We start from the raw sequence: 25,828 nt of genomic DNA on the forward strand, positions 1-25,828 counted from the left end.
CGACAATTGCGTGTTTGGGGTGTGTCTGTTTTTTTAAACCAGGGTTAAGTTCTGTCTGTCCAGTCCCAGTTACGAGTTCAGAGGTTAAAAAAACCGCGATATTTTAGCCATTATATCATGAGGCGAGATGATTAAAGAAAAACAATGAATTTAATTGGCAATAAATTCCCTGGTTCAATAAATAAACACTTTTTTACTCTATGTGTCCATTCATGATTTCTTTATTTGTTTCCTTTCGGTTCTGTGGAGAGAGTTGGAGAGAGAGAGAGAGAGTTGGATTTTGTGAGATCTGATCGAAACCAACAAAAATAAAAACAAAAATTTCAGGTTGATCTTCAAAAAAGAGGAAAGAGGGGAGAAAAGGGTAGCTTTTGTTTCAGTAAAATGGGTGTGATTTAAAATTTGGGGTTTTGTTGGAAGGTAATTTGGCGGATTGAAGGTGCTGCTGAGTATTTGATCGCCGATTAATGTCTGTCTGTCTGTGCGTGGAAATATACTGTCACGTCGTTCAAGAATTCAGCTTTTTTAAGTGAAGAAGAAGAGCTTGTTCCTTGGACTAAAAGAGGAATTGGGTTTTCTTCAGTGATGAAGAGAAATTTCAGCTCTTAAATTATTCATTTCAGAAGATAATCGATAGATTATTTGGGGGGGTTTTTGATACTTTTGCAGTAAATGTTGAAACTTTGATACATGGCACTGTCACATAGATTTTTATAGAGCTTGTAAAGGTGTTCCATTTTTTGGAAGTAGCAGACAGAGAAGAAAGGTGTTCTCTTTTGCTCTGTTGCAGTGTGTGTTTTCTTTCACTTAACACCTAACAGGTAAATATATAATACACAATTGATAAAAATTATAGTCTTTAATTAATGAACTGTGGTCTTCTTGTTCTTCTCTTCTTTGTTTAAATTTGATTTTGATTTTGATTTCACTTCCATTTCTGTAGCATTTCAAGAACTCTCTTCGCCAACATCAAGTCCACCGCTGCCAGAAGCAATGAAAGAGCTGGAGAAGAGCTTGGATCCACAGTTATGGCACGCCTGCTCAGGAAGCATGGTACAGATCCCTCCGGTGAATTCCAGAGTATTCTACTTTCCTCAAGGCCACGCCGAGCACTCCCAATCTCCGGTCGATTTCTCCTCCTCCCTTAGAATCCCGGCCCTTATCCTATGTCGCGTGGCAGCTGTCAAGTACCTCGCCGATTTAGAAACCGACGAAGTCTACGCAAAGATTAGCCTCGTCGCATTGCCAAACAACGAACTTGATTTCGGGGAAGAAATGGGTATATGCGATAATGGCAATAACACAGAGAAGCCTGCTTCTTTTGCGAAGACGCTAACTCAATCTGATGCTAATAACGGAGGGGGTTTCTCTGTGCCACGGTACTGTGCAGAGACTATATTTCCCCGGTTGGATTACTCGGCAGATCCACCGGTGCAGACGGTTGTTGCCAAGGATGTTCATGGCGAGATATGGAAGTTTAGGCATATTTATAGAGGGACGCCGAGAAGGCATTTGTTGACTACTGGGTGGAGCACGTTTGTAAACCAGAAGAAATTGGTTGCTGGGGATTCAATTGTTTTCCTTAGAGCTGAAAATGGCGATCTCTTCGTAGGAATTCGCCGCGCCAAGCGAGGAACTGGGATTGGAAATGGGCCTGAGTCGTCGTCACCTCCGTCTGGATGGACTGCAAATGCTAGTTATGTTAAACCATATGGTGGGTTTTCCCTTTTTCTGAGAGAAGATGAGAATAAGGGAATGCGAAATGGGGGGCTTAGAGGGAGGGAAAAAGTAAGGCCTGAAGAGGTTTTGGAGGCGGCGGCGCTTGCAGCCAACGGTCAACCATTTGAGGTTGTCTATTACCCAAGGGCAAGCACACCGGAGTTTTGCGTTAAGGCTTCTTCGGTGAGGGCTGCAATGAGGATCCAGTGGTACTCTGGTATGAGGTTCAAGATGGCCTTTGAGACAGAGGATTCTTCGCGGGTTAGCTGGTTCATGGGGACTGTAGCCTCTGTTCAGGTTTCTGATCTCATTCGATGGCCTAATTCTCCTTGGCGGCTTCTCCAGGTTCTACTTTTTTCTTCACTTTATTATCAATTTTCATTGTAAATTATGTTGCTCAATTTAGCATTTGTTTAATTTTTTTTTTTTTTTTTTTTTAATTCTTAGTTCTTGCAGTTTTGGATTATTTGAGTCACTAATATGTTAAACATTCAGAGTTACATCACTTTCTTTCAAATCTAAACCATCAGTTAGCTGCCTGAAGACTTGATTGGCTTCCTGTGTCTCTCATTTGCAACACTTTTATCTGTAGGATAAGCATCTTTATTAATAAATATTCTTGGAGGATGAAGATGTGGATGCTATTTTACTTCTGGTATTCAGTTATAGTATCTTCTGTCAGGGATTGGCTGCAATTGCCAAACTCCTCATACCTGGAACACCAACCAATTTGTTGGATATAAATGGATCTTTGGGATGATATTTGTGGAAATCATATGTTAAGAATATTGCTGGTTGATGAAACGTATACTTCAGTACACGATAAAGTTTCTTTGAATCAGTGGTCGGGTATTTACTATCTTAATTGAACTTTCTGATAAATTGAAACAGATCACATTATAGCTAGTGTACCTGCTCATTTATATTAAAAGGGTGACCATTGTCCCATTTTTTATTGATGAGGTCACATCATTTTGTCTTTCAGTTTTTTTTTCTATTTTCGAGTTCTCTTCGTGTCATGATCTGCTTGATCTGTATAATGACTATCATCCCTCATGCTGTACTCCACCTGGCAGAAATTGTAAATTTTGTCCTTTGATTGTTTAATAAGCTCCACACGGGAACAGATAGGAGTTTCTGACATGGCATATTCAATAAATGATGTAGAAATTATGGTGTCTGTCATATAGGTTACCAGAAATATATAATCTTTGAGTTTGAGCAAATAACTTATTTGAGGATTCTCTACACATTGTTGCACAAGTTGTGATGCTTGTTTAATCTAATTGTCTGTGATTTCTTTTTAATTAGTAAATACATTTGTATTATTATTCTTTTAAAATGATCCAATCAATCTTAGATTATCAAACTATACTACATTGATGCATTTGGTGCGTTGAGTATGCCGTTTCATGCATTTTACAGTGGTGATTGTTAATACAGAATCATTAGAGTCTTAATGCTTTTATTCTGTTCCCTTGCATTTGAGAATTATTCTCGTGCCCAAATAGCCCTGCTTCTGGTATCTCATTTTGTTTTTGGTCCTTACGTATCTCTGCAAATCCTCATTGCAGGTGACATGGGATGAGCCGGATTTGTTGCAGAACGTAAAACGTGTCAACCCATGGTTGGTTGAATTGGTGTCAAACATGCCAGTCATCCACCTGTCACCTTTCTCACCACCAAGGAAGAAGTTGCGGCTCCCGCAACACTTAGACTTTCCCCTTGATGGCCAATTTCAATGGCCATCATTTTTAGGCAACCCCCTTGGGCCTAGCAGCCCCTTGTGTTGTCTATCTGATAACACTCCTGCAGGCATACAGGGAGCCAGGCATGCTCAATTTGGAATATCTTTATCAGATCTCCAGCTTAACAACAAAATGCAGTCAGGGCTGTTTTTATCTGGTCTCCAGCGGTTCAATTCACATTCTAGAATTTCTGAAAGTTTCATGAAAGGCCATACAAACAGCAATGAGAATTTATCTTGCTTGTTGACAATGGGGAACTCTAATACAAATTCTGAGAAATCTGATAATGTAAAGACGCACCAATTTTTACTTTTTGGTCAACCAATACTCACTGAGCAGCAGATTTCTCATAGCTGTTCCACTGATGCAGTCTCACAAGTTCTCAGTAGAAAATTTTCGTCTGACGAGAGTCTAGAAAAAGTAAAAAGTCATGACGTTTTAGGATCTGCTCATGAGAAGCAAACTTTGCCAGAAAAGCCAGCCAATACTGGGTTGTCATGGCAAAATCTTCGTAACACTGATACGGGCTTGGATGCTGGTCAGTGCAAGGTTTTCTTGGAATCAGAGGATGTAGGTCGGACCCTTGACTTATCTGTTCTTGGATCTTATGAAGAGCTGCATAGTAGGTTGGCCAAAATGTTTGGGATAGAAAGATCAGATATTTTCAGCCATGTTCTTTACCGAGATGCAATGGGTGATGTTAAACGGATGGGAGATGAGCCATTCAGGTACTATTGTGAAGAAAAGAAAAGTTCTTTCCTCATCGTTTACCTTTTTGCCTCATTCATTTAGTAATTTGATTTATGAGTTCAACACGACAGCTAAATTTTCAATTATATATGTAGTGGGCTTCTTTGGTACTAAATGTGTTATAATTTCTACTTCACTCTTGCTGGAAATGCAGTGTCTTCACAAAAACAGCAAAAAGGTTGACAATTCTGATGAATCCAGCTAGCAGTGACAATATTGGAAGGTAAGAAAGGAGATGAAATAAAGTTATCCGATTTCCACAAGGAAATCTTCTCCCTTCAAAAATATTATCCTTTTTTTTCACTTGGCAATCAAATTTCCAAATTTATTGGTCTCAAGCATCATTTATCACTTGTCAAAGTTTGTAATGTTTCTTGCAGGCCATGGATCACTGGTATGCGGAGCACTGAAAATGGTCTAGAGGCTTCAAATAAGACTGGTCCCTTGAGCATATTTGCATAACATAGTGCGTGGGATATGAGAGTAGATGCAGATAGAATAACTGGATTTTGAATAGTTTTCAGTTCTTGTTATATATAGATAGGAGAAACAGGATAAAGAACTACAATCTCCCATCTCTTATTAAAGCTGTTATCTGAATGTATTTCTTATTAGCATCAGTGTTTATTGTACTGAATATTCTCTGCTTAATATTATGGTGAAGTTTTCTTGCCTCCATTTTGTTTTGATTCCACCTATGGCAGTTAATCTTGTTGTTTCTACAAAATGGCTAGCAAAATAACTAGTGTGAGAAAACTGTGCGCTACCAAGATTGTTAATTCATGAGCTTGGGATGACTAGAACATGATATTTCTGTGAAGATCATATACTCTGCTAGCTATGCATATCAGGTGGGGTTTCGGTTTCTGACGGTGCCAATGAATGAAAGGGAAAACAGTGCATGATAACCTTGGCTTGAAGGCTTGGAGGAAAAAGCGTAGTGCAGTACACAGTGGTGATGCTCTAATGGTGGTTTACTTACTGTTCTCACTTACTAATGGATCATATACTTGTTTAAATTAAAGAATTATAAAAAATTGTATTGATTAATATATAGATAAAAGAAGCACACGTGCAGGTGGACCCAAAGGCTACTAGAAGAGGCGACGTGAGTTCCCAGTTGTGTCGCTGTTTCGGTGGCTGCGCTTTTGATTTTGGTCCAGCAATGCCCCCTTGGGCTTTGGATTTGACTCCACCCCACATCCTGTGATGCCCACTTCTCTTTTTTCATTTTAATTTTTATGGAAATTAAAAACAAATATTAAAATAAGAAAAAATATCATAAACATTATCTAAAAAAATATTAAAAATTTTAAAAAAACTTATTATAATTAATTAATCTAATATTTTTTAATTATCTATTTGAAAAAATATATATATATATATATATATATACTCACAACATAGATATAATAAAATAAAAATAAAAATTGTGAGATAATGTAGAAATTTGTATTTAAAAACAAGTACACAAACACAAACGGACATATTGATGAGAAGGAAAGATATGGAATGGTCAAGAACATGGGAATGAGGGCCAAATGGAAAAAGGGGTGAAATCTAGGGATGGGATGGGATTGGGAATGCAAAGACAAACATTTATCAAAAAGTTTTCAATGTCCAATTTTCTTTGTGCTTTTAAGTTCCAAACCCTTAGAATCTGGGATTTGGTTTCTCATTCAATTATTATTGGGATTCACGTTTTACCATTTCATCACTACCTTCAAATGCCATATATAATTTCATTAAAACATTATCAATTTTTATAGGAAGATTAAATTTCTAAGCTATTTTTTTATTATTTATAAAAAAAAGAAAATTATTGAAATTATTGCTGAATTAGTGATGAATTTAATTTCGCTGCTAATTCTGTCTGCTAATTTTATCCCAAACACGTTATTTTTTTTTTTTTAAAATGAGGATTCTTTAAGTATAATGTTCATAGCTTCCTTAGACACTAGACCTGAAAATCAAAGTTACCTGTTGATATTCTCGATTTAATTTAACTCTAAAGAAGGAAACCTACCACCAAAACCAAGGTGGTACATCATGAAACGTACTATTGGATAATTCACCATTGACCCCATTGCATTCATAAGTAGAGATAATATTTAGTCATCATACTCAATGCTGATGCGAAGAGTCAAAATCAATGTGAGATAAGACCATCTCATCAGATTAATCACCAGACTACCACGCATGGCTATATGTTATTACTTATTTAAAAAAAAAATCTACCACTAATTTATTATTTTCGTCTTTAATTTTGCTGCTAAAGGTGTTTTTTTTTTTTTTAGTGTTAAAACCTTATCAAAATTAAGAAATGAACAAAGAACAAAGAATAGTTACATTGCCATGTTAGAGTTCTCAAAAACACCTAAATTTTATAAAAAAAAATCTCGTAACACTCTAAACTTTTAAAGCTTTTCATAACATATTTCAATTCATGTAAGCATCTTATGGTACGCTTTAATTCTGATAAAGTAGAATTAAGATACCCTTCAGATTCTATTTTTATCTTACAAAATTTGAAGTATATTATAAAATATTTATAGGAGTTGAGATGTGTTATGAAATATTTTAAAAGTTTAAGATGCTACGAAATTTTTTTTATAAAATTTATGGATGAACATATGTATTTCGCTAATTCTAAACATAGTGAAATGAAAAATTCATGCATTTCTTGATGATATATAGTTGGAATAATCAAATGGTGTACATTTAGAAGTATGAGAAAAAAAAAATCTCAAATTTAATAAAGAAATCATTGGGAGGAGAAGAAATTTAGCATAGAATGCTGAATCCAAAAGGTTAAGTTAATGGTATTTGAATGCTTATGTTTTTGATGAGCTAATAAGACAAATTAAAAGGAAATTGATGTTATGTACATGTTGCTATTGAAAGATCTAAGAATAATAATTAATTCCACAAACATTTAATGGATTACAAGATCAAGAACTCAAGCACCTCTTTTGTTCACTCATTTCATTATACTAATAATTTTCTTTATTATCAAAAAATTACTTTAGTTTTTATGGTACTAAACATTTATTAAATTAGATTTTGCATTTTTTTAATAACATTTATATTTTTTGTATTATAAAAAATAGAGTTTTTAAGATTTACAATCATGATTCCCTTAATTTAAGACATATGGTCAATAATTAATATTTATAATTAATTCAATTCTATAGAAAGAAATTTATCATCGAGCTCAAAATAAATTTCATGATGTTCAAATGTAGAATCAAACTGAAATTGGATATATCAAACACCAAAAACTCCAAGCTTTGTGGTTTATATATATATATATATATATATATATATAGAGAGAGAGAGAGAGAGAGAGAGATAGATATCCTTATCTAATAGGCTTATTCCCTGAATAAATCAAAATTTTTACTTGCATTGCTTATTTTATATAAATTGTTAATTTTAGATAATTTCACTAACAACTTTTAAAATTAAAAAATATATATATCTAAAATTCATAATTTTATTTAAAATCATGAGTCAAAATTCCATGGTTATTTAAGTAGCCAAAGTCAAAAATTTTAAATTATGTTTTAGGTTTTAGATAAAAATTTTTTTAATTTAAAAAATTATGATTAAATTATTTAAAATTAAAAATTAAAAATAAAATAATAAATATTAAAGTTTTATTAAGATAATAGTAATATTTTATTCTTTATTATATGAAAAAAAATATTATAATTTTTTTTATGCATTTTGATCTAATCATTCCTCCACAAAATAAGTACTAATTTTTAGATTAATTGCAGCAAGCATAATGATGATTCGCCTCATTTTAATTAGTGGAGTATATAAGGCAATTAAGGCATTATTAATAATTATTTTATAATTAAAATAATTATTTTTTTTCTCATATGTGTATGAATTATTTAATTTATAATTAATATATTATTTAAATTGTAATATTTTTATTTAAAATTAAAATGTATTAATTAATCAAATTAAGATATAGGATAATAAACGACACAGATTTGATGACGTGGCCTCAAGACCCGTTCGTGCGGTGGACCCATGAGTATTCTTCCGCATTTTGATCAAATTATTTAAAAATAAAAAATTGTTAGGTTCACCATGAGGTTACGTGTAAGATGTGAAAGATCTGGATTAGTACATTACGTGTACGGCTGTGATTTCTTCTCTGGATCAGTAATGATCATGATTTTATATCCGTGTTAACCGCTGGCTGGTAGTAATCTGGTGACCCTGGTGAATAAATCACGATATATAAATATGATATTTTGACTTCTCACGGTAAATTTAAAATCTATTATCTCGAATGTTTTCCACAGTTGGTTACAGTAGTATAGTTGAGAATTGGTAATTGCTAATCAACTCTATTATCTTAATTCTTAAGAAGTGAAATTCCATAATAGCCCCTGGAGTTTTCTAGTTGATGGGTACATAATTTTCATTCCCTTCATTAATTAAAAGTTGCATGTAACGTAAGTTAATTTAATATAAAATTAAGGTTAATAATTATTAAATTAAATATTTTTATTAAAATTTATATATACAGTAAATATAAAAAATCTAGATTTCTTTATTAAAGAAATATTTTATTTTGAAAAAATGAGATCAAATAATTTTTAAATTGATATGAAACAATGAATAGTGCAAGCTGTACGTATCGACTCGTGCAGTGCTATAGCTAACGCGTTAAGTAGCCCACTTGAAGAGTACGTTTTCAAGAATGAAACTCAAAGAAATTGACGAGGACCCACACAATGTTGACCTATTTGGAAATCTTCAAATCTATGCTTATTTTCAACTCCTCAAAGCATTTTACCGCTTACTACACCCTTTCTCATCTTTGGGTAGCTCCAATGGAAATTCAAATTTATAACTTTATAGTTTTAAAGTCGATTACAATACTAATAAGCGAATACTTATTAATAAATCGGTATGAATTTCATTGCAGTTTAAACTTTACTCTTTAAGATATAAATTTTAAATAAAAGTAATATTTTTCTAAAAGGATGTTGTAATGACTGTGAGTTTATTATCGACATACATTTAAGGAATTAAAATTTTTAAAAATAAAATTGTCATGGTAATTTTCAATATGCAACATATAAACAAGTAGTCTTTTGACATGGAAACACCATAGCCTTCTGAGGCTTAGGTTTGTAGGAAAAGATAGAATTAAAATTTTCTCATTATACATGGTTTATAGATAGAATTTTCTTCAATGGAATCATATTAAAAAAAAAAGAAATAAATAGAATATTTCAGGGATCATTATTAAAATTAACTCTATTTTATTCAATTAAAATATATAAAAATCAAGAGATGGGAAAATTAAATTAATAGTTTGTTGATCTTAAATTTGAGTCTCTTCATCTATTTATTTTAAAATAATTTACGAGAAAAAAAAAGAAAAATGTTAATCATTTATAATTTAGGCTTATTGAGCTTGTATTGAATAATAATAATAATAATAATAATAATAATAAAGTAGGTTCTTGACAAAGAAAGAATGTTTTGCCAAGTACATACTCAAAATGATGGCAAAGGTGGAAAGAAAATATGATGAGAAAGGTCTGCATTTCTTGCTCCACAAATGAAAATTGTGCATCTGTAACATTATTATAAGCTTGTCATCTATACGCTTCTCATCAGAAAAATTTAAAGACTGGCCTGAAAAGGGCAGAAGCAATATTAAAAGAGAGCATATATCCATAAGCTTCATCATGAATTATTGCATTATAGATTAATTGTTTGGTAATTTGTCTTTTCATATCACTAAACTCAAGGATTTGTCCCTATTTCATCGTCATTTGTATATCTTTATGCTTTTTAAACCCTTTATCTTCAAAGATAGCACTTGATCTATACTCAACTTGATCTTGAAAAAAGAGCTTCTGTATTATATTTTTTATTTATTGCAATTCTATTATAAGAAATTTGAGATACATTAAAATTAGAGTTTGTGAATTTGTATGATCGTGTCTTGCCCTTTCATTATAGTAAAACTATATAAATACATTCAAATGTTGACATTTTGATCACCACATTAGATATTCGCCTTTCGAGAGTTGACTCTTTGATTGCCACGCTGATTATTTAGTGCAGGTAATATCAAAAAGCCTCCTGAAAAACAAGAAAGGGATTATCAACCATTGCAAGACATGCATCTTGTTCTATGTGTCTCCTGTTATTATTATTTTGTAAAGTTGTATGTCTAATTTCATAGCAGAGATGGATTTATGAAAGTGGAAATATTATCTCATTGCATAGTCCATCAATTAAAGAAAAGAAAATAAGGGAAAAAGGATATTTCCGACCTTGTCATTCTTGCTTAAAGATAAGCAATTAAACAAGAACAGCATCAAATTCAAGAGCACAATCTACATACAACAGCAGCAAGACATATAATCATAGAAGCCACAATTTTTAGTGGAGAACATTTTTACATGAAGCCACCATTGCATAAGGGGATGTTTTATTGCAAACACTACTTATTAGAAATATGTAAGTGTTAGAATTATAATAAAAAATATATAATTAATAGAAATGATTTATAAACTCGTTAAATTAAAGTTTTGGGTTGGATGTGAGTAGAGTTATGTATTCTACATGCAAATGATGTAATTATTGAAACCATAATGAAGTTCCATGATCTCCAAAGTGGAAAAGGATCGATATTGATATTAGTCAAATACATAATAATCAAAATGCCAAATTTTAGTGTTCTGATGACGGCAATGCAGAACTGAAGTAAGTGCTACGACACCATGTGATTAGCCAGCCTTACGACACCAATGGCTGCAACATTTCTCCATCAAATTTTATCTATGGATTCTAAGATGACGTTACACAAGAGACACTTAACAATCTATTGAAAATCTTAAACCAAAAATTTGATTTCCATACGTGTTTAACTCAAGAATGAAGAACGTCAACATATTAATATTTACCAACCATTAAAAGTTAACCACCTGCATGCCTAGTTGAAACATTTTTCTCTTATTCATTGGTGATTGGGACTGAAATTCTAGATTTTATAGCCAATGCTGTAATGAATTTCCGATAGGCCCTGTTGAATAACTTGAGCACAAAAGAAAAGAGTGAAGTCAATGGCATAATAGCAGCTATTAGTACGACGCTCAAGTTTGAGTTTACTAATGTAAGAGGTTTAAGACAAGAAATAAAAACTCGGTAATGAATAGCAACGTATCTTGTGTCATGGTAATCACCTTTTTATAATGTATCTTTATAGCCATTGGCATCGTTTGGGGTAATTGGCAATCAACCCTGAGCATCTTTTGGTATGGGTGTCTCTTTTGAGTCAATGCGTCTCTCCGAATTCGAGTCATTTAGGTGAGTGTTGAAATCGAGTGAGGGCTCCTTACAGGTGGCTGAGCCTTGTCGAGGCTCATCTTGATCAGCCATGTTAGGATTTGGATTGCTTGACTTGGATTGGACTACCAAGCATTCAATCCGCTTAGTTCAGATTTTGGGGTGAGTTATATCTAGCATTAGTGATTACTTCAATACCAATGAATTAAACCTCATTGGTTGGCTAGTTGAAACATTGAACATGGCCAAGCAAATAAAACTGACCAAACTGGATCAGGAATGGTAATTGATCGAGTATTTGTGAGTATCTAATCTGACTAAACTTTAATAGAATGATTTGAGCGGTATATAATTAGGTTTAGAATGAGTTTGAATTTGAAGAGTAATACTCATGGCGGGTTCTGATTAAATTCGAGTTTTTCCGTATTGGGTATACATTATCAAAACCGTTTATATAAATAATTAATGAAATATAAAAATATGTATTTTTATAATAATATTTATAAATGTTTATATATTATATTTTTAATACATAGAATTTAAATATTTTATAAAATTATTAAACTTTTAAAATATAAATTATTAATTAAAAATATTTTTATGTATGTATAACGAGTTATAATTTTTTTTTAAATAATAATAATCGAATTTGAAATGAGTTTAGATAATTAAAAATAAATTTTATTTAGGTTTAGAATGAATTCAACTATTAAAAAATTAATTGAATTCAATTATAATGTTTTTTGCAAATACCCTATTTATTACCATTTCTAAATAAGCGAATGATGTCCGTTGAAAAAGTTAAAGTGTAAAAAATTGATTTGCATAAAATTTAAAGGGCTGTTTGGTATTGCTATTAAAACTGTTATTAAGAAAATTACATTTTTAAATATATTAGTTAGAAAATTTTAAAAAATAATTTAAAATTAAATTTAATAAATTTTAATTATAAAAATATTAAAATAATAAATAATTTTTCTAAGTTCACCCCTTTTCCAAAGCAAAAGTCCACCCGATGGAATATATATAAAGAAAAATAAAATAAAATAAAACTTGGATCCTTGAAAATGCTTGAAGAAATATAAAGATGATTTAGTTCTTAAGATTTAGCTTTTATGAAAAAAAAAATTTTAATTATTTGTCAAAATGACAAATTATATTTTAAATTAATATTTTTTTAATGAACTTTTAACGATTTAAAACGTTAGAATAATTTCGAAAATTAAAATTTTAAGGATAGTGAATAAAAAAAGTAGTCAACTACTTCTAAATGTCGTTCAGTAATCTCAATTTTAGTCCTTAGTCAATTTTTGATTAAGTGGATGGAAGCCAAATTAATTGACTAATTTCTATTATATTTAGCTCAATGGTAAAAGTAGCACAATAATTTAAAAATATATATATAATAAAATATAATAAAATAATTATTTTTTAGTATAAAAGAAGAACGTTCCACCCTTGTATGCACATCCAGCGTTCAAATTTCAAATCCCATTATAAAATGGTGTTTGTGATACATTTTAAACTATGAAAGTATAGAATTTTCAATGCACATTGAAAAGTGATTTCAACTTAGCTGAATATATAAATTTTATTTAAAAAATTTGTTGGTATTCTAATTTTTTTAAAACGTCTCGTAACATATCTCAATTCTTGTAATTACAAGAATTGAAGTATATTATGGTACGTTTACAAGAATTGAGATGTGTCATGAAATACTTACAGAAGTTATTATGTATAATATAACGTTTTAAAAATTTAAGATGTCACGAGATACCTTTAGTAAAATTTAAGGGTAAACTTTTATCAATTTAGAAAAATTATAATCGTTCTTTAACACCAAAACCAAAATGAAAAACTATTTACTTACTCTCCTGTTGTTTATAGATTTTGTAACTGTCTAGTGAGGCTTGGCTCCTTGGCCTGGGTGAGTTTCTTTTGATGGCTGATGAACTCCTCTCCACAACAAGGCAAGGTGGTTTCATCAATTCCTTTCTTCAGATGTGTAGATTCAGTTCCAAGAGGGTAGGATGGAGAAGCCTTTTGCTAACAATACGTCCAAGACCAGATTCAAGTCTATGTTGGATGCGTATATTTGAGAAATGATTTCATGTTGCTTTCTAAAATTGTAATTTTTAATAAAATCTCAAACATTTATTAAATTTAGGAATTAAAATTGCTCAAACATAATATAATCCAAATCCAGTTTGGATAACTCAATTTCTTGAGTGTGATGACTTTAGAAATTGCAAGGAAATGTGAGATTATCTAGTGTGATGCCACGTTCACTTCGAATCTAAGCGTACGTAATATTTTCCTTATTTTCTACTTCTATATGAAATTTCTTATAATTCTCTAGAAAGAATATCACGTAAGCTTCACCCATGCTAGAGTGGCCCATGCTTCAACGATTTTTGTTCCATTATGAACTCAAAATAAAATTTACTTATTAAATATATTATATATATTTATATATTAGATTTATAATGGACCAAACTTAAAAAAAATTTCCAACTAGACTATACATTGGATAGAACATTTGGTAAGCAACCAAGCATACAAGGATACTAATCCTAAACAAGAAATCAGTATATATATCTATTTCCTCCCTAGTAAAAAGCAGTCAAGTACAAATCTCTTATTCCCTTAACAATAAATAAATAAAAATAAAATTAAGCTCAGTAAACCACAACACCTTCGGACTCAAGAATTCCGCTGCAGGCAAAAAAAAAAACAAGAAGAAAAATTGAAAAAAGAGCAGATCAATCCTAAATAAACAAACTAATAAAAAAACCAGTAATGGTGGTTGCCAGAATGAAGTATAAATAATAGATTAGATGAGGGAAATCCCGCTAGTCAGTGACAGGAAGGAAACAAAAACCTTGAATAATAAACAACAATGAGAGTAATAATAACTAATAACAATAAAATCATAACACAACCTACCATCCAATCCCCATTTGGAAACTAAAAAAAAAAAAAAAATACACTGTACATGAGTCGGCTGCTTTAAGCCTTGCCAATGAAAAATTTTTCGAGTCAAATTTTCAGGTTGGGTTGGACTCACCATCACTCTAGAACGGCAACCTCTTGATCAACCCTCCAATAGTTTGCGTCATTGAACTCCTTAATCCCAGCTCCATCATCATCAGAATTCTCTTTTTCCAGAACCTTCGGAATCATGTTCCTCTTTAGAGGCCCTGCTTCACCAACTATACCCTCCTTGAGAGCCTGTTCCATTGCCTTCTCTGTTCCCTCTAATTCAACACCAACAAATTCAACATCCTCTTCAAACAAAGAGGGCACCGTTGCAGATTTACGGCTTGTATCACTGCCCACTGACCCATCACTAGAATCCTTGGACGAGGATGAGCCATTTGGTAGTATGGATTCTCCACTTGAGGAGGAATTAACATCAGGAGTTGCTACCTCAGCTTGATCCGAAAGATTGACATCAGAGAGATCATGATCTTCAAATGGATTCAAACTTGACCCACCTACTTGCAAATCTGATGATTCTCCCCATCCTACCCATTCAGGGAAAGGCCTGTCCCCAAAAAAGTCTTCATTGTCTGGAGTATCAAATCTGAAGAATCCAATATCCTGGGGAGTAGTTGCCTTATCACTTTGAGGAATGGGAATACTCCCAGAAAATCCATTGGCAAAGTTTGTTTTGGAAGTGGAAGTAAAATTAACAGTGTCTTTGCTCTCAGTTAACTCGTCATCTTCTCCAACTACCACCTCATCATCACTATTGCTGTTACCACCATTAGCAGCTCCATTCAAGCTTATCTCATCCATCATTTCCATAGGTGATGTACTCACAGGGGCATTACCAACGCTGTCATCTTGGAAGGCAAACCAGTTGGAATTTGTGAATAGACTGCTGCATTCAAAAAGAACATATGTTATCAATTCATGAACAAATGCTCAAAAATTTGTGCGCTAAAATCATGATTTCATCTGACTTTGCTCTTTCCAAAATGCTGCATTATTTTTATTTTGGGCAATTTAAAATGCAATGCTTCAAATCCCATTCCCACATTCAAAGCAAATGAAATACGTAGGTAAATTCTATGCGTGCCGGAACCTGCCAGACCTTATTAGTTATTATGGGTTCAAGTCAAAAATATCATGCTGTCTCAATAAATCATATATGCATTAGATTTTGCTATGTACAGCCTAACTTGAGATGTCGTCCCCCATCCTAAATGATTATGATTCAATAATGATACTGAACAGCACTTAGCGAGTATAAATTCAACTTGCCTAGTATATTTCCAAATTCCAAGTTGAAAGAAATGAAAGGGGAGAGGAATTTATAGCACATTTAACAAGAGTCATATTAAGCAATGGCCAATGGCTAAAAGACTCACCTCCCTTGGTCATCACCAAGCCTCAGAGAAGATATAACAACTTCAGCAGACTCGTCATCAAAGTAGACATCCTGAAGATCAATATCAAATAATCCAGTTAGTACCTCATTTGATACCAACAGATATCCCAAAACTTCCATTCTGATCTGTTCATAATTCTTCCCATGTTACCAATCCTAATCTTTCTATATGGGAAAAAGATCATTAACACCCAGACTTAGACAGAAATAACAAGAGAGAGAGAGGAGAAAAGGGAAAGGCAGAGAGAATGCAACTGTTACCTCATCATCTCGATCAAGGCCGCCATTGTCCTGCAACCAGGATAATAATAAGTAAAAGCCATTCCTCTCTTTTTGCTTGGACGATATAAGACTAAGATGGTTAAGAACCACAAACCCAGTAACAGATAATGAAAAGATAAAAAGGTGAAGAAAAGCATCAACTTATGGAATAAAGTGAAGTCCAAACATACCTCTTCATTATCCTCATTTCCATACATTTTGTATCTAAAAGCCTGGCTTAAGTTATTCGCTAGAGCTGCTACATCATAATCTCTGTCATGAAGATCATCCTCATCACTGTCCCTTGTCCTATCTTGCAATGCTGTTGGGCGGCTGCCAAAAACAAGGAAAAACAAAATGAAATCTTCAACAATAGTTTAAGAAAATCAGAACATTACAATGCCACATTAGAACATAAGAAAATAATAGAATAAACGTATCTCTCTTTCATATGTTCACACCCCACAGAAGAAACCTTCACTAGACCTCACAAGTCACAACTAAGCTTGCTTATCACCACAAGAAGCAGTACTGTGTTGTACCTTGTAATTCTAGGTAATATGAAAAAATTGAAGCAAATAACATGATGATCCTTTAATTAAGGACAAATTAACTGCAATACCATTTCAATTTGCATTCTTCAAATAGGGTTAAGAGCTACCATAGATCACCACCCATGCTCCAACTACAAATATATAATTCTCTATTCTTCAGCCATCAAAAACTCCCCTTTTTTTATCTTGCAGCATCTAATAAGACTTTTTTTTTTTTGACATTCTCCCACCATTCAAAACTTGACCAGTTAGCAGCTACCATATCCAACCATTAATCAAATTATAGCTAAAAATGAACTAAGCTCAACATCTACGGTTCAACTGTCCATAGAAAGCCACCAAAAACTCATTATCTCTTCGATTATTCCTCCACTTCACTAGTTTCTTGAGAATTCCAACATCAATGTTGTAAAAGATTAGAGAGATGGAGTCAGTAGAAGAGCCACTAGGGCATGGCCCGCTAGAAAATTACTCCCTATCGTTGTTGTTTCTAATTGCTTTAGTCCTAGTCAAATATCAACCAACAAGATACCAAAAATTACTAGGTGTAACTGCAAGGGAAATTTAAACTGAAACCAATTTCTCTCCCTTCATGAGAAAAATGCAGATTTAAAATTTTCTTTTATCAAGAGTAAAATACAAAGATTTATAGGAACTAACAGATGTTATATAGGAAACTACCCTGGAAATGCAAAAGATAAATAAAGCTCATCAAAATCATAAATTTCAACAGCAAAGATATCACAGATATAGGCAAAAGTATACCCGCATGCCCATCGGTAAACATTTTCAACTGCATTACGCTCTTGCAAAATGCTGGCTTGCCACTCATTCCATTCACTATTTTCCTAGATGCAACAAACAAAAGTTGTTTTAGCAAATACATTAAAACAAAAATTAACATTTTTGATAACGTGAACACAATATCCAAAGATATACTAACAACTGATAAGAGCAGGTAGCAATATTGTTATGTGGGAAGCAAGTAAAATAAATATGTGAAAATATATTTATACCAATCAACAAGGTGATTTCAAAAGACTAAACGAGGAGGTCTAGTTCACAGCAAAGAAAATCATAAAATATTTTGAAGTTGTTCTCAGGGGAGATATTAATGTCATTACTGCAGCAAGTAAGAAATACCTATAATAATTAAACCATGCAGACTTCTTAAAGACACATTGTAGCCCTCAAGAGACGGTAAAACGGCATTATCTTGCTACTCACCTGTAGATATGTCTGAATGCGGCTGTTGGTGTTTCCCAACTGAACAAGTTTATTAGAAATTCGCGTAATGTGACCAAGGTTTCCTGCCCGTGGTGCCCGCTTTCCAGCAGCAGGAACAGTTAGCTGCACAAGGATACATACATTTATCTATAGCTCAAAAAAAGCTACTGAAGAATATTAATGCCACATTTACTGATGAGAAAGAGTGCTTGACTCACACATTACACACTAATACAAGTTCTCATCAGTTTTAGGTGCAAAACATGAAAGACTAACATCCATCTACCTGATTAATATCGCCAGAAATAATGGGGTTTTTATCAGTTTGAAGGATTTTTCCAATGAAATCACAGTCTCGAAGAAGATGATCAACCATAGTATCGCTCTTAGTTTCGAAGCATGACAATATAATACTCTCCACATGATGATGCAACGCATTATTGAATGGGTACCTGTATCAATTATAACACCAAAAATTTTGCCAAATTAGCCAAGGGAACAAATATAGAAATATGTCCTTCGAGAAGAAATCAATGTTTTCTGGATACTCATGAATTCACAATTTCAAAAAGGATAGAAACTTACTCAAAGAACAAATCAAGGATCCGTTTAATAGTTCCTGAACTGACCAATTCCTTCTCAGTAGCTTCATTCCCCGTTCTTAATAGCACCGCAATGAACTCAACAATCTATAATAAACAAATTCCAGTAGGCATTAACTATAATTTACACAAAAATATATCATACATTGTAATAACAGTGGAGAAAACTTATTAAGACACAAAGATTTACTAAGTACTATGACTATCCCACATGCTCAGGAAAAATAGCATCCAACTCTGCCAATCTAATTCCATTGGGGTTACAGAAAAGGATTGTGTTCTGCACCATCTTCTGTATCAAGATTCAAGTTTACAGCAAAAGCATTACAAACCTTTAAGCGATGCTTCCCAAGAGGAGGCTTCAGTTCTCCATATGTTGTAGGTAAAATTTTATCATCAGACAACACATTTAATAGCATAAGTAAGTCACCTGCAAAAGAAGACATGCAATCTTAAATATCATCAACAAACTAGGGGAAAATAATGAAAATAACACACTCTACTAACAATTGCTTCTTCTACCCTTTTACTGTACTGAAATAACAGATTCAATAAATCTTGACCTTTATTTGGTCAGAAGCATCAAGCACTTACCAAGTTTAGGCAGCATTGCATCAATAGTCTCTGGATTTACAGGGATTGAGGACTCATAAATTTGTTGACTTCGAAAAGAATGCAGCAAGGGGGAAAAGGTTGCAGATCTTTTAGGATCCAGTAAAGATATACACACAGAAAGTGAGTGAACAAGTCCAGATTTTGAATGTGAATCTTCCAATGCATGTCCAAATATCCTTGAAACAAAGCTGCATATGGGAAAATTTCCAGGCTAGCATAAATTAAATGCATATGTGGAGAAAGAAAGAGATTTACAATATTTTGCAATCAATGTAAAGAAGCACAAAGTCGCATAAACCTTGGACTAGAGAGTTTAGTCGCCAAAGCTGAGGGAGCATTTCGAGATATTGCACATAATGTTTCTGCTGCATTCGCATGAACTTCAGGAGGGCTCTAATTCAGACAACAAAGAAAATTTTAGATGGCTGAAATACAAAGGCTTCCAAAGTACACTCAATCTAAAGATTTATTAAAAAAGGTGACCTAGTGCACAAAACATCCCACACTTATGAACTCTATGGAGGGATGATGCATGCAGCCTTACCCTTACTTTGCAGAGAGGCTGTTTTCACAGCTCAAACCCATGACCTCCAAGTTACAAATGGAGTAACTTTCCCGTTACACCAAATCCACCCTCTAATCCAAAGATTTATTATTGCTTATAATTCTATATTTTTGCTTCATTTGGTGTTTCTATCTACCTTGTGCCTCTGGAATTCTCTCATTGCTGCTGTAGACGTAGCAGGAAGAAAACAAAGGAAGACAAAATCAAACACACATTTATCTTTCATTCCAAAAAACAGAGGCCAGAATATTTCTATTTATATCTGCATACACTCAAGGAAACAGCACCAAAGTGGCAAAAAAATTCCACAAAATTATCCATTCAGAAACTCCACAAAATGGGCTCACTGGCCTCCTTCTTGCCAGTACAACAAAAACCAACTCGAAGTCAATTTATGGCAGCATTCTTGCCAATATACGTGTAATGTATCTTCAGATACATCATATGTGGCTTCCACCTCTCAGACAACCCCAAACCTATAATAATTGTGTAAGACACAAAAACTGAAAATGGGCATTCACGGAATTGACTATCATTCAAATGACACAGTTGTACACAACTGATATGTTTGTCTGCAATCTGTTACGTTTGGACAAAATTGAAAATAGTACATGTACATGAATAGAACTACGTGTATGTATACACACACAGGCACATAAAAAACTCAAAAACTAGCCAGGCTGGGAGAACTGGTTTACCAATTCTGCAAATTCAATTTCAGTTTGTCTAATTTATGAACCAGTCATTTTGAAATGGTTTCAAAGAAACTGCCATAATTTGGTTACACAAACCACGAACACGCCTAATACATGGTACCAGTAACAGTAAAAACATACACATACTAGCACCAAATAAGCTAAGGAGTACCAGTTCCATAAACAACCACATATAAGGTGAATCACTTCACCATCCAAATAAATATTATCAACTCTGTATGTGGTGTGGCCATGTGGGTGTGTAAAAAAAATAAATTTGCGAGTTCCTTTGATAATACAGCGATCACTTACAGAAGGATTCAATTTGTCCACAATCATTTCTAGCAAATTGCTATCAGCTAACCATTGCATCACATCAATGAAATTGGGATACACATGATCATCGGCCCCCACCAGCCGAACCAAAACCTGCATAAAGCAGTCAATATCAAAAATCAACAGGGCAAATTACAAGGACTTAATAAACGGAAACCAACACAAATCCAAGTATCTCAATTACCTCCATGATAGATGTTATTCCAATTAAATCAACCAGTTGACGGAAAACATCCTGATGGGACTGTAAAGATTAAATTATATATTAAAAAAAAAAAGCATGAGACTGGCCCTGGTAACAAACTTGGTTTCCAAAAAAACATTGACCAACAGTATGCACAATTCAAGCATGTAGATATACATCATTTCCATTGTACGGAAATAAAAAGAACAGATATTACTGGTAATGGAATTCAGATTTTAATGAAAAACAGTTACTTACTTGAACATATTTCATAAGTGGGACAGTCTTGCGTACCATAAGGCAAACAACCACCTAAAATGCAACAGAAATAGCATCAAACAAGTAGTTGGACAAAGAAAAAACACATAAGACAAACTTCTCACAATGCATGACATACACTTGATACAAAGCACCCAACAGCATACCTTGCTGAAATACCCAGCAAGCAAAGCACTATGAGGTCGGTTTGGTTCCAAGAAAGAGAAGAGTAAGTTCATTAACTACAATAGCAGGAGAAAAAAAAAATATATTAGGGACTAGGGAGGAAATATTACCACATTAATTTCCAGGATTAAAAGAAAGTGGAAGCGAATATACTGTCCTACCTCCTCTTCCTCCGCTAAAGTCTTAAGAATTACATCAATTTCACATGTAAATATCTCACAGGCAATGAAGGGAAACCTTTTAAAAAAAAATAAAAGAAGAGTCATCAGAAGCTAAGAGACCCTGCAACAACAAAGAAGAATTTCTTTTACAAGTAAAAAAGATACTTGAAGGTGCGTTTGCTTTCAGCATCCTCAGGAGGTTCTTCAATAATATACCGCAATAACTGCTCTACGTGGGCTCTATCTCGTATACTGCAAACAAAAATTTATGATGACCATACACAACAATCAACTTTATAACATATTCCCCAAATAATTCCAAGAAAAAAGAATTGCAATATTCATGATAGAGCAAAGACAAAGTTGGCGTGAAACAGAGTAAATATATTACAAATTGATGAGACGACTGTTTAAAGCTTTGCATTCTTGGATTATTTCTTCCTCGTCCAGAAGCTCTTCCAATGTGAAATTTTCCTTGTCTAGTATTGACTCCACCTACAAAAGCAACAGCATGCTATAATAGATAAACCAGAAAACAAGTAAACAAAAGCAAATATACTAACGTACTTTGCTGGTTTGCTTATATCTAAAACAACATGACCATGAAGAATTCAATGTTATTAGAAAAAAAAAATAATGCCCAGTAGAATCGACATTGGAATTGGCATAATTCAGAAAGTAAAACCTGCTCACTCAAAACTGTATACCATATCTGTCCACTGTTTCAGATATACTATAACAGCAATCATATCAATAAAGTGCTCCCATCAATATGGGGGGGAAATCCTACCAATAATAATTGAACAGCCAATAACTAAGTCTTAAAATGCAAGCGTTAAAACACCTTTATTAAAATGGTTTTTCTGTTGCTAAACGTACATTCGTTAATTAAAAATGCAAACTACAGCAAGAGAAGCAAATAAATCCCAGAAACCAAAACTGCTAAAGCCCAAGTCGATGACTCCTAAAACCAAACCCAGCAACCATCACCACCAAACTCAAAACAGAAATTAAACCGTAAACAGACGTAAAAAAAAAAATTAAAAACAAAACTTCCATTTGAAATTAGAATTGACATATTCACAACCTCGCAAATAATCCAATAACAGCAATCAACAATTCTTGACATAACAAGAAAGCAAGAAAAAAAAGAGAAGAAACGAAAAAAAGAGACCACCGTATGCATTCAGCTAAGCTCAAAATCAAGAAAACAAAAAAAAGCAAAAAAAAAAAATTAGAGGCATGAATTGTCACTCACAGGAGAGGAGGCAGAAAGAGCCGTGAGCTTCCAAAACATCTTTAAAGAGAGGAGAGATTCAGCAGAGGTAGAGGCAGGAGCTGCGTAGATCTGTAGACCCTAAAAGAGTGGGCAGAAATCTAGGTCTTATTCAAAAATAAAAGGGGAAAAGAAACCAAAAAACAGCTTGAGATTCGAGTAATAGCTGGCGAGATAGCTGAAGCTTGAAACCCTAATTGGAAAGAACAGAGAGATCAAAAAACAGGGAGAGCATGAAGATCGAGAGTGGAGAAGAAGCAAAGGTGAAAAAATTGAAAATGGAAGAGCAGCTTCGAAGAACAAAAGAGACGGAGTTGTGAGAGGCGGAAAAGTGCACAAGAGGTACTCCGGAATTCACATAACCAAATTCTAATTCTACTATTCAATTTCATCATGAATGATGCTTGTTCATACATTGCATGTCTCATGTATGTGTATGTATACATATTCCCATTCATGCATGTTACAATTAAAGTATAATAAATTCAAGCTTATATCAATATAAACTTAATTATTACTAAATTAAATATTTAAATTTACATTTATATAATTTTTATATATATTTTATATAAATTTTAATATAAATATTTAATCTAATAATTATTAAATTTGTTTTAAGGTGAACTCCAATTTATGTTAAATATATATATATATATTAATTTTTATATTTAAAAAAATAATATTTTTAATTAATTTAATTTTTTTAATATAATTGTTGATTGTAATGATATGATTCATTTGATTTCACTTTTAAAATATTAATGTGCAAAATAAAATATTTTAAAATATTGTGATGCCACTAAATTTTTTGAGTAAAAATTAAAAAATAAAATATCCTTTTAGCTAATAATTAATTAATAGACGGTAATGTTTTAAATTAACATTTTTTTTTTGTTATAATGAAATTAACAAATTTTTACTATTTATATATTTCTCAATTTTTTAAAAAATTGGAATTATTAAATATCAACAAAACAATTAAAAATTATAGGGTTATGTTAAAAGAAATTTTTTATTATTAATTATAAATCAAAGGAAGTTATATGTTAAAATTATATGGTAAAATAGGGAAACATAAAAGAAAAGGAAAAAAAATTGCATATAAAGGTTAATCTTGTCATATTAATTATTTAAAATTTATATTATGGTACAATAAAAAGGTTATTTTTGTTTAAAAAAAATCATTTCTTTTTTATTTTTAGCTATTAAAATAATTTTTATTTTAAAATTTATTAAACATAAGTTTGTCTTGTTAACATATAAGTAGATATATACACATAAAAATAGCTTTCTAATATTGATATAATTGGAGAGCATATTTGTATTTTAATGTGTCAATATATGTGCAATAAATATATTAAAATTTTGTTTAATTAATTAATTAATTATTAATTTTATAAAAAAATATATTATAATAAAAACTTAGAGTATTATTAAATTTTTTTTAGATAATAAAATTTTAATATCAATTTATATACTTAGACCCCATTCGATAATATTAATTATTCTAGTACTTAATTGTTAATTATTTTACTAGTTATTGATGATTAAATTTAGTTATTTATATATTAATTTAAAATAAAAACGTTCAATAAAAATAATTATTAATAATGAGAATAGTGATATCAGACTCTAAAAAAACACTTTCTTAATTTCTATACAAAAAGAATAATTTTTTATAAATTATTTTTTTTAATTTTTAAATATTAATATAAATATTATATCACTAAATAATATAAATAAAATAATAAAAATATTATTTTAATTAGAATTAAATAACAAGGCCTTAGGCTTTCATTTGTTATGGCATTGTAGCTCTCATCCATGCCATAAGAAAAATAAATTGCCATCCATTATGACCACATATTCTTTCCAATAGGAGTGTCAACCTAATTGAATTTGAATGGCTAAATGTTATTTTCAAGAGGTCTCAACAATTAATTGAAGGTGTTTCCCAAGTCATCAACTGTTAATCTCATGGTCATAAATGGTCTACTTGTCAAAATCTGATATCCTTGATGGGATAGATAAAACTTATTCTAATATAAGGTTTATACAGACATTTAATATTAATCCTACATACCTTCATTATTTTTAGAAGTTATTTTTATCTATAATTTTTTATTATTTTAAGAAAATTAATAAATATTTTTTTTTTTTAATTTCACCTTTATATTTTGAGTTTATATAAATATTTAATATAAAATTTATTTTTTTTATGTAAAATTAGACTTATCATAAATTGAAAAATGCAGCTCCTTCAATATAAAATTAAAATTAAAGATGCCATCAGCTCTTGTTATTATTCAAATTGAAGGTTTTTCATATTATAAATCATAATTATACATTTCACAATGAATGAAATAAATATACTAAAGTCGTTATTGGTTTGTTGGGACACAGGCAGAAAGGCTATGCTTTCTCTATAGAAAATCTTCCCATTTTTCGTCATTTTTTTTCTTTATTCTTTTTATCTTTTTGACCTTTCCTTTCAGTGCCAATCACTGACAACTAGGGGTGTGCAGTTTTCGGTTTAAACTGAAAAATCGAACCGATTAATTCGGTTCAATTGGTTCAATTTTAAAATTTAATCGGTTCGGTTTGGTTTATAATTTTGATAATTTCAGATTAATCAGTTCGGTTAGTTTATTTTCATAAAAAAATAAAAAAATCGAACCGAACTGAAATTATTAATATATATAGGAAATAAAAAAAATCGAACTAAATTGAATCGAACCGAATCGAACCGAACCGAAATCAAAGAAAACCGAACCGAACGTTAAGATTTTTTAGTTTTGATTTCTAATTTTTTTTATTTTTATGTTTTATTATTTAGATTTAATGTTAAAAATATGAAATTTTATAAATTTTGGTTTGATCGGTTTAAAACCGAACCGAACTGATATTTATCAGTTCGATTCGGTTCGATTTTCTCTTATCAATCGGTTCAGTTCGATTTTTAA

At 31.8% G+C, this 25,828-nt stretch overlaps 2 protein-coding genes across 4 annotated transcripts; one reads left to right on the plus strand and one right to left on the minus strand.

The window, feature by feature from the left end:
* Window positions 1-200: 200 nt before the first annotated feature.
* On the plus strand, window positions 201-4,895 carry LOC110645000 (auxin response factor 18). The gene is made up of 5 exons (XM_021797986.2): window positions 201-821; window positions 944-2,064; window positions 3,294-4,195; window positions 4,372-4,440; window positions 4,598-4,895. Exons 2-5 carry the CDS (start codon window positions 994-996, stop codon window positions 4,677-4,679), a joined length of 2,124 nt encoding a protein of 707 aa, XP_021653678.2. The 5' UTR covers window positions 201-821; window positions 944-993; the 3' UTR covers window positions 4,680-4,895.
* A 9,151-nt stretch (window positions 4,896-14,046) lies between these two features.
* Window positions 14,047-23,227, minus strand: LOC110644999 (uncharacterized). 3 transcript variants are annotated; one of them, XM_021797984.2, is made up of 20 exons: window positions 22,848-23,227; window positions 21,981-22,084; window positions 21,755-21,841; window positions 21,590-21,665; window positions 21,410-21,484; window positions 21,243-21,296; window positions 20,985-21,044; window positions 20,777-20,893; window positions 19,503-19,597; window positions 19,184-19,392; window positions 18,922-19,019; window positions 18,573-18,676; window positions 18,274-18,439; window positions 17,988-18,110; window positions 17,526-17,608; window positions 16,398-16,539; window positions 16,207-16,236; window positions 15,926-15,996; window positions 14,617-15,435; window positions 14,047-14,264 (listed from the first exon to the last, which is right to left on the minus strand). In XM_021797984.2, exons 1-19 carry the CDS (start codon window positions 22,884-22,886, stop codon window positions 14,619-14,621), a joined length of 2,550 nt encoding a protein of 849 aa, XP_021653676.2. In that variant the 5' UTR covers window positions 22,887-23,227; the 3' UTR covers window positions 14,047-14,264; window positions 14,617-14,618. The 3 variants fall into 3 exon arrangements, with proteins under 3 accessions (XP_021653676.2, XP_021653675.2, XP_021653677.2); XM_021797983.2 differs by lacking the exon at window positions 14,047-14,264 and having other exon boundaries at window positions 14,356-15,435; window positions 22,848-22,946; window positions 23,033-23,227; XM_021797985.2 differs by lacking the exon at window positions 14,047-14,264 and having other exon boundaries at window positions 14,356-15,432.
* Window positions 23,228-25,828: the final 2,601 nt, after the last annotated feature.

Source organism: Hevea brasiliensis, chromosome 1, assembly GCF_030052815.1.
Source record: "Hevea brasiliensis isolate MT/VB/25A 57/8 chromosome 1, ASM3005281v1, whole genome shotgun sequence".
NCBI lineage: Eukaryota > Viridiplantae > Streptophyta > Magnoliopsida > Malpighiales > Euphorbiaceae > Hevea > Hevea brasiliensis.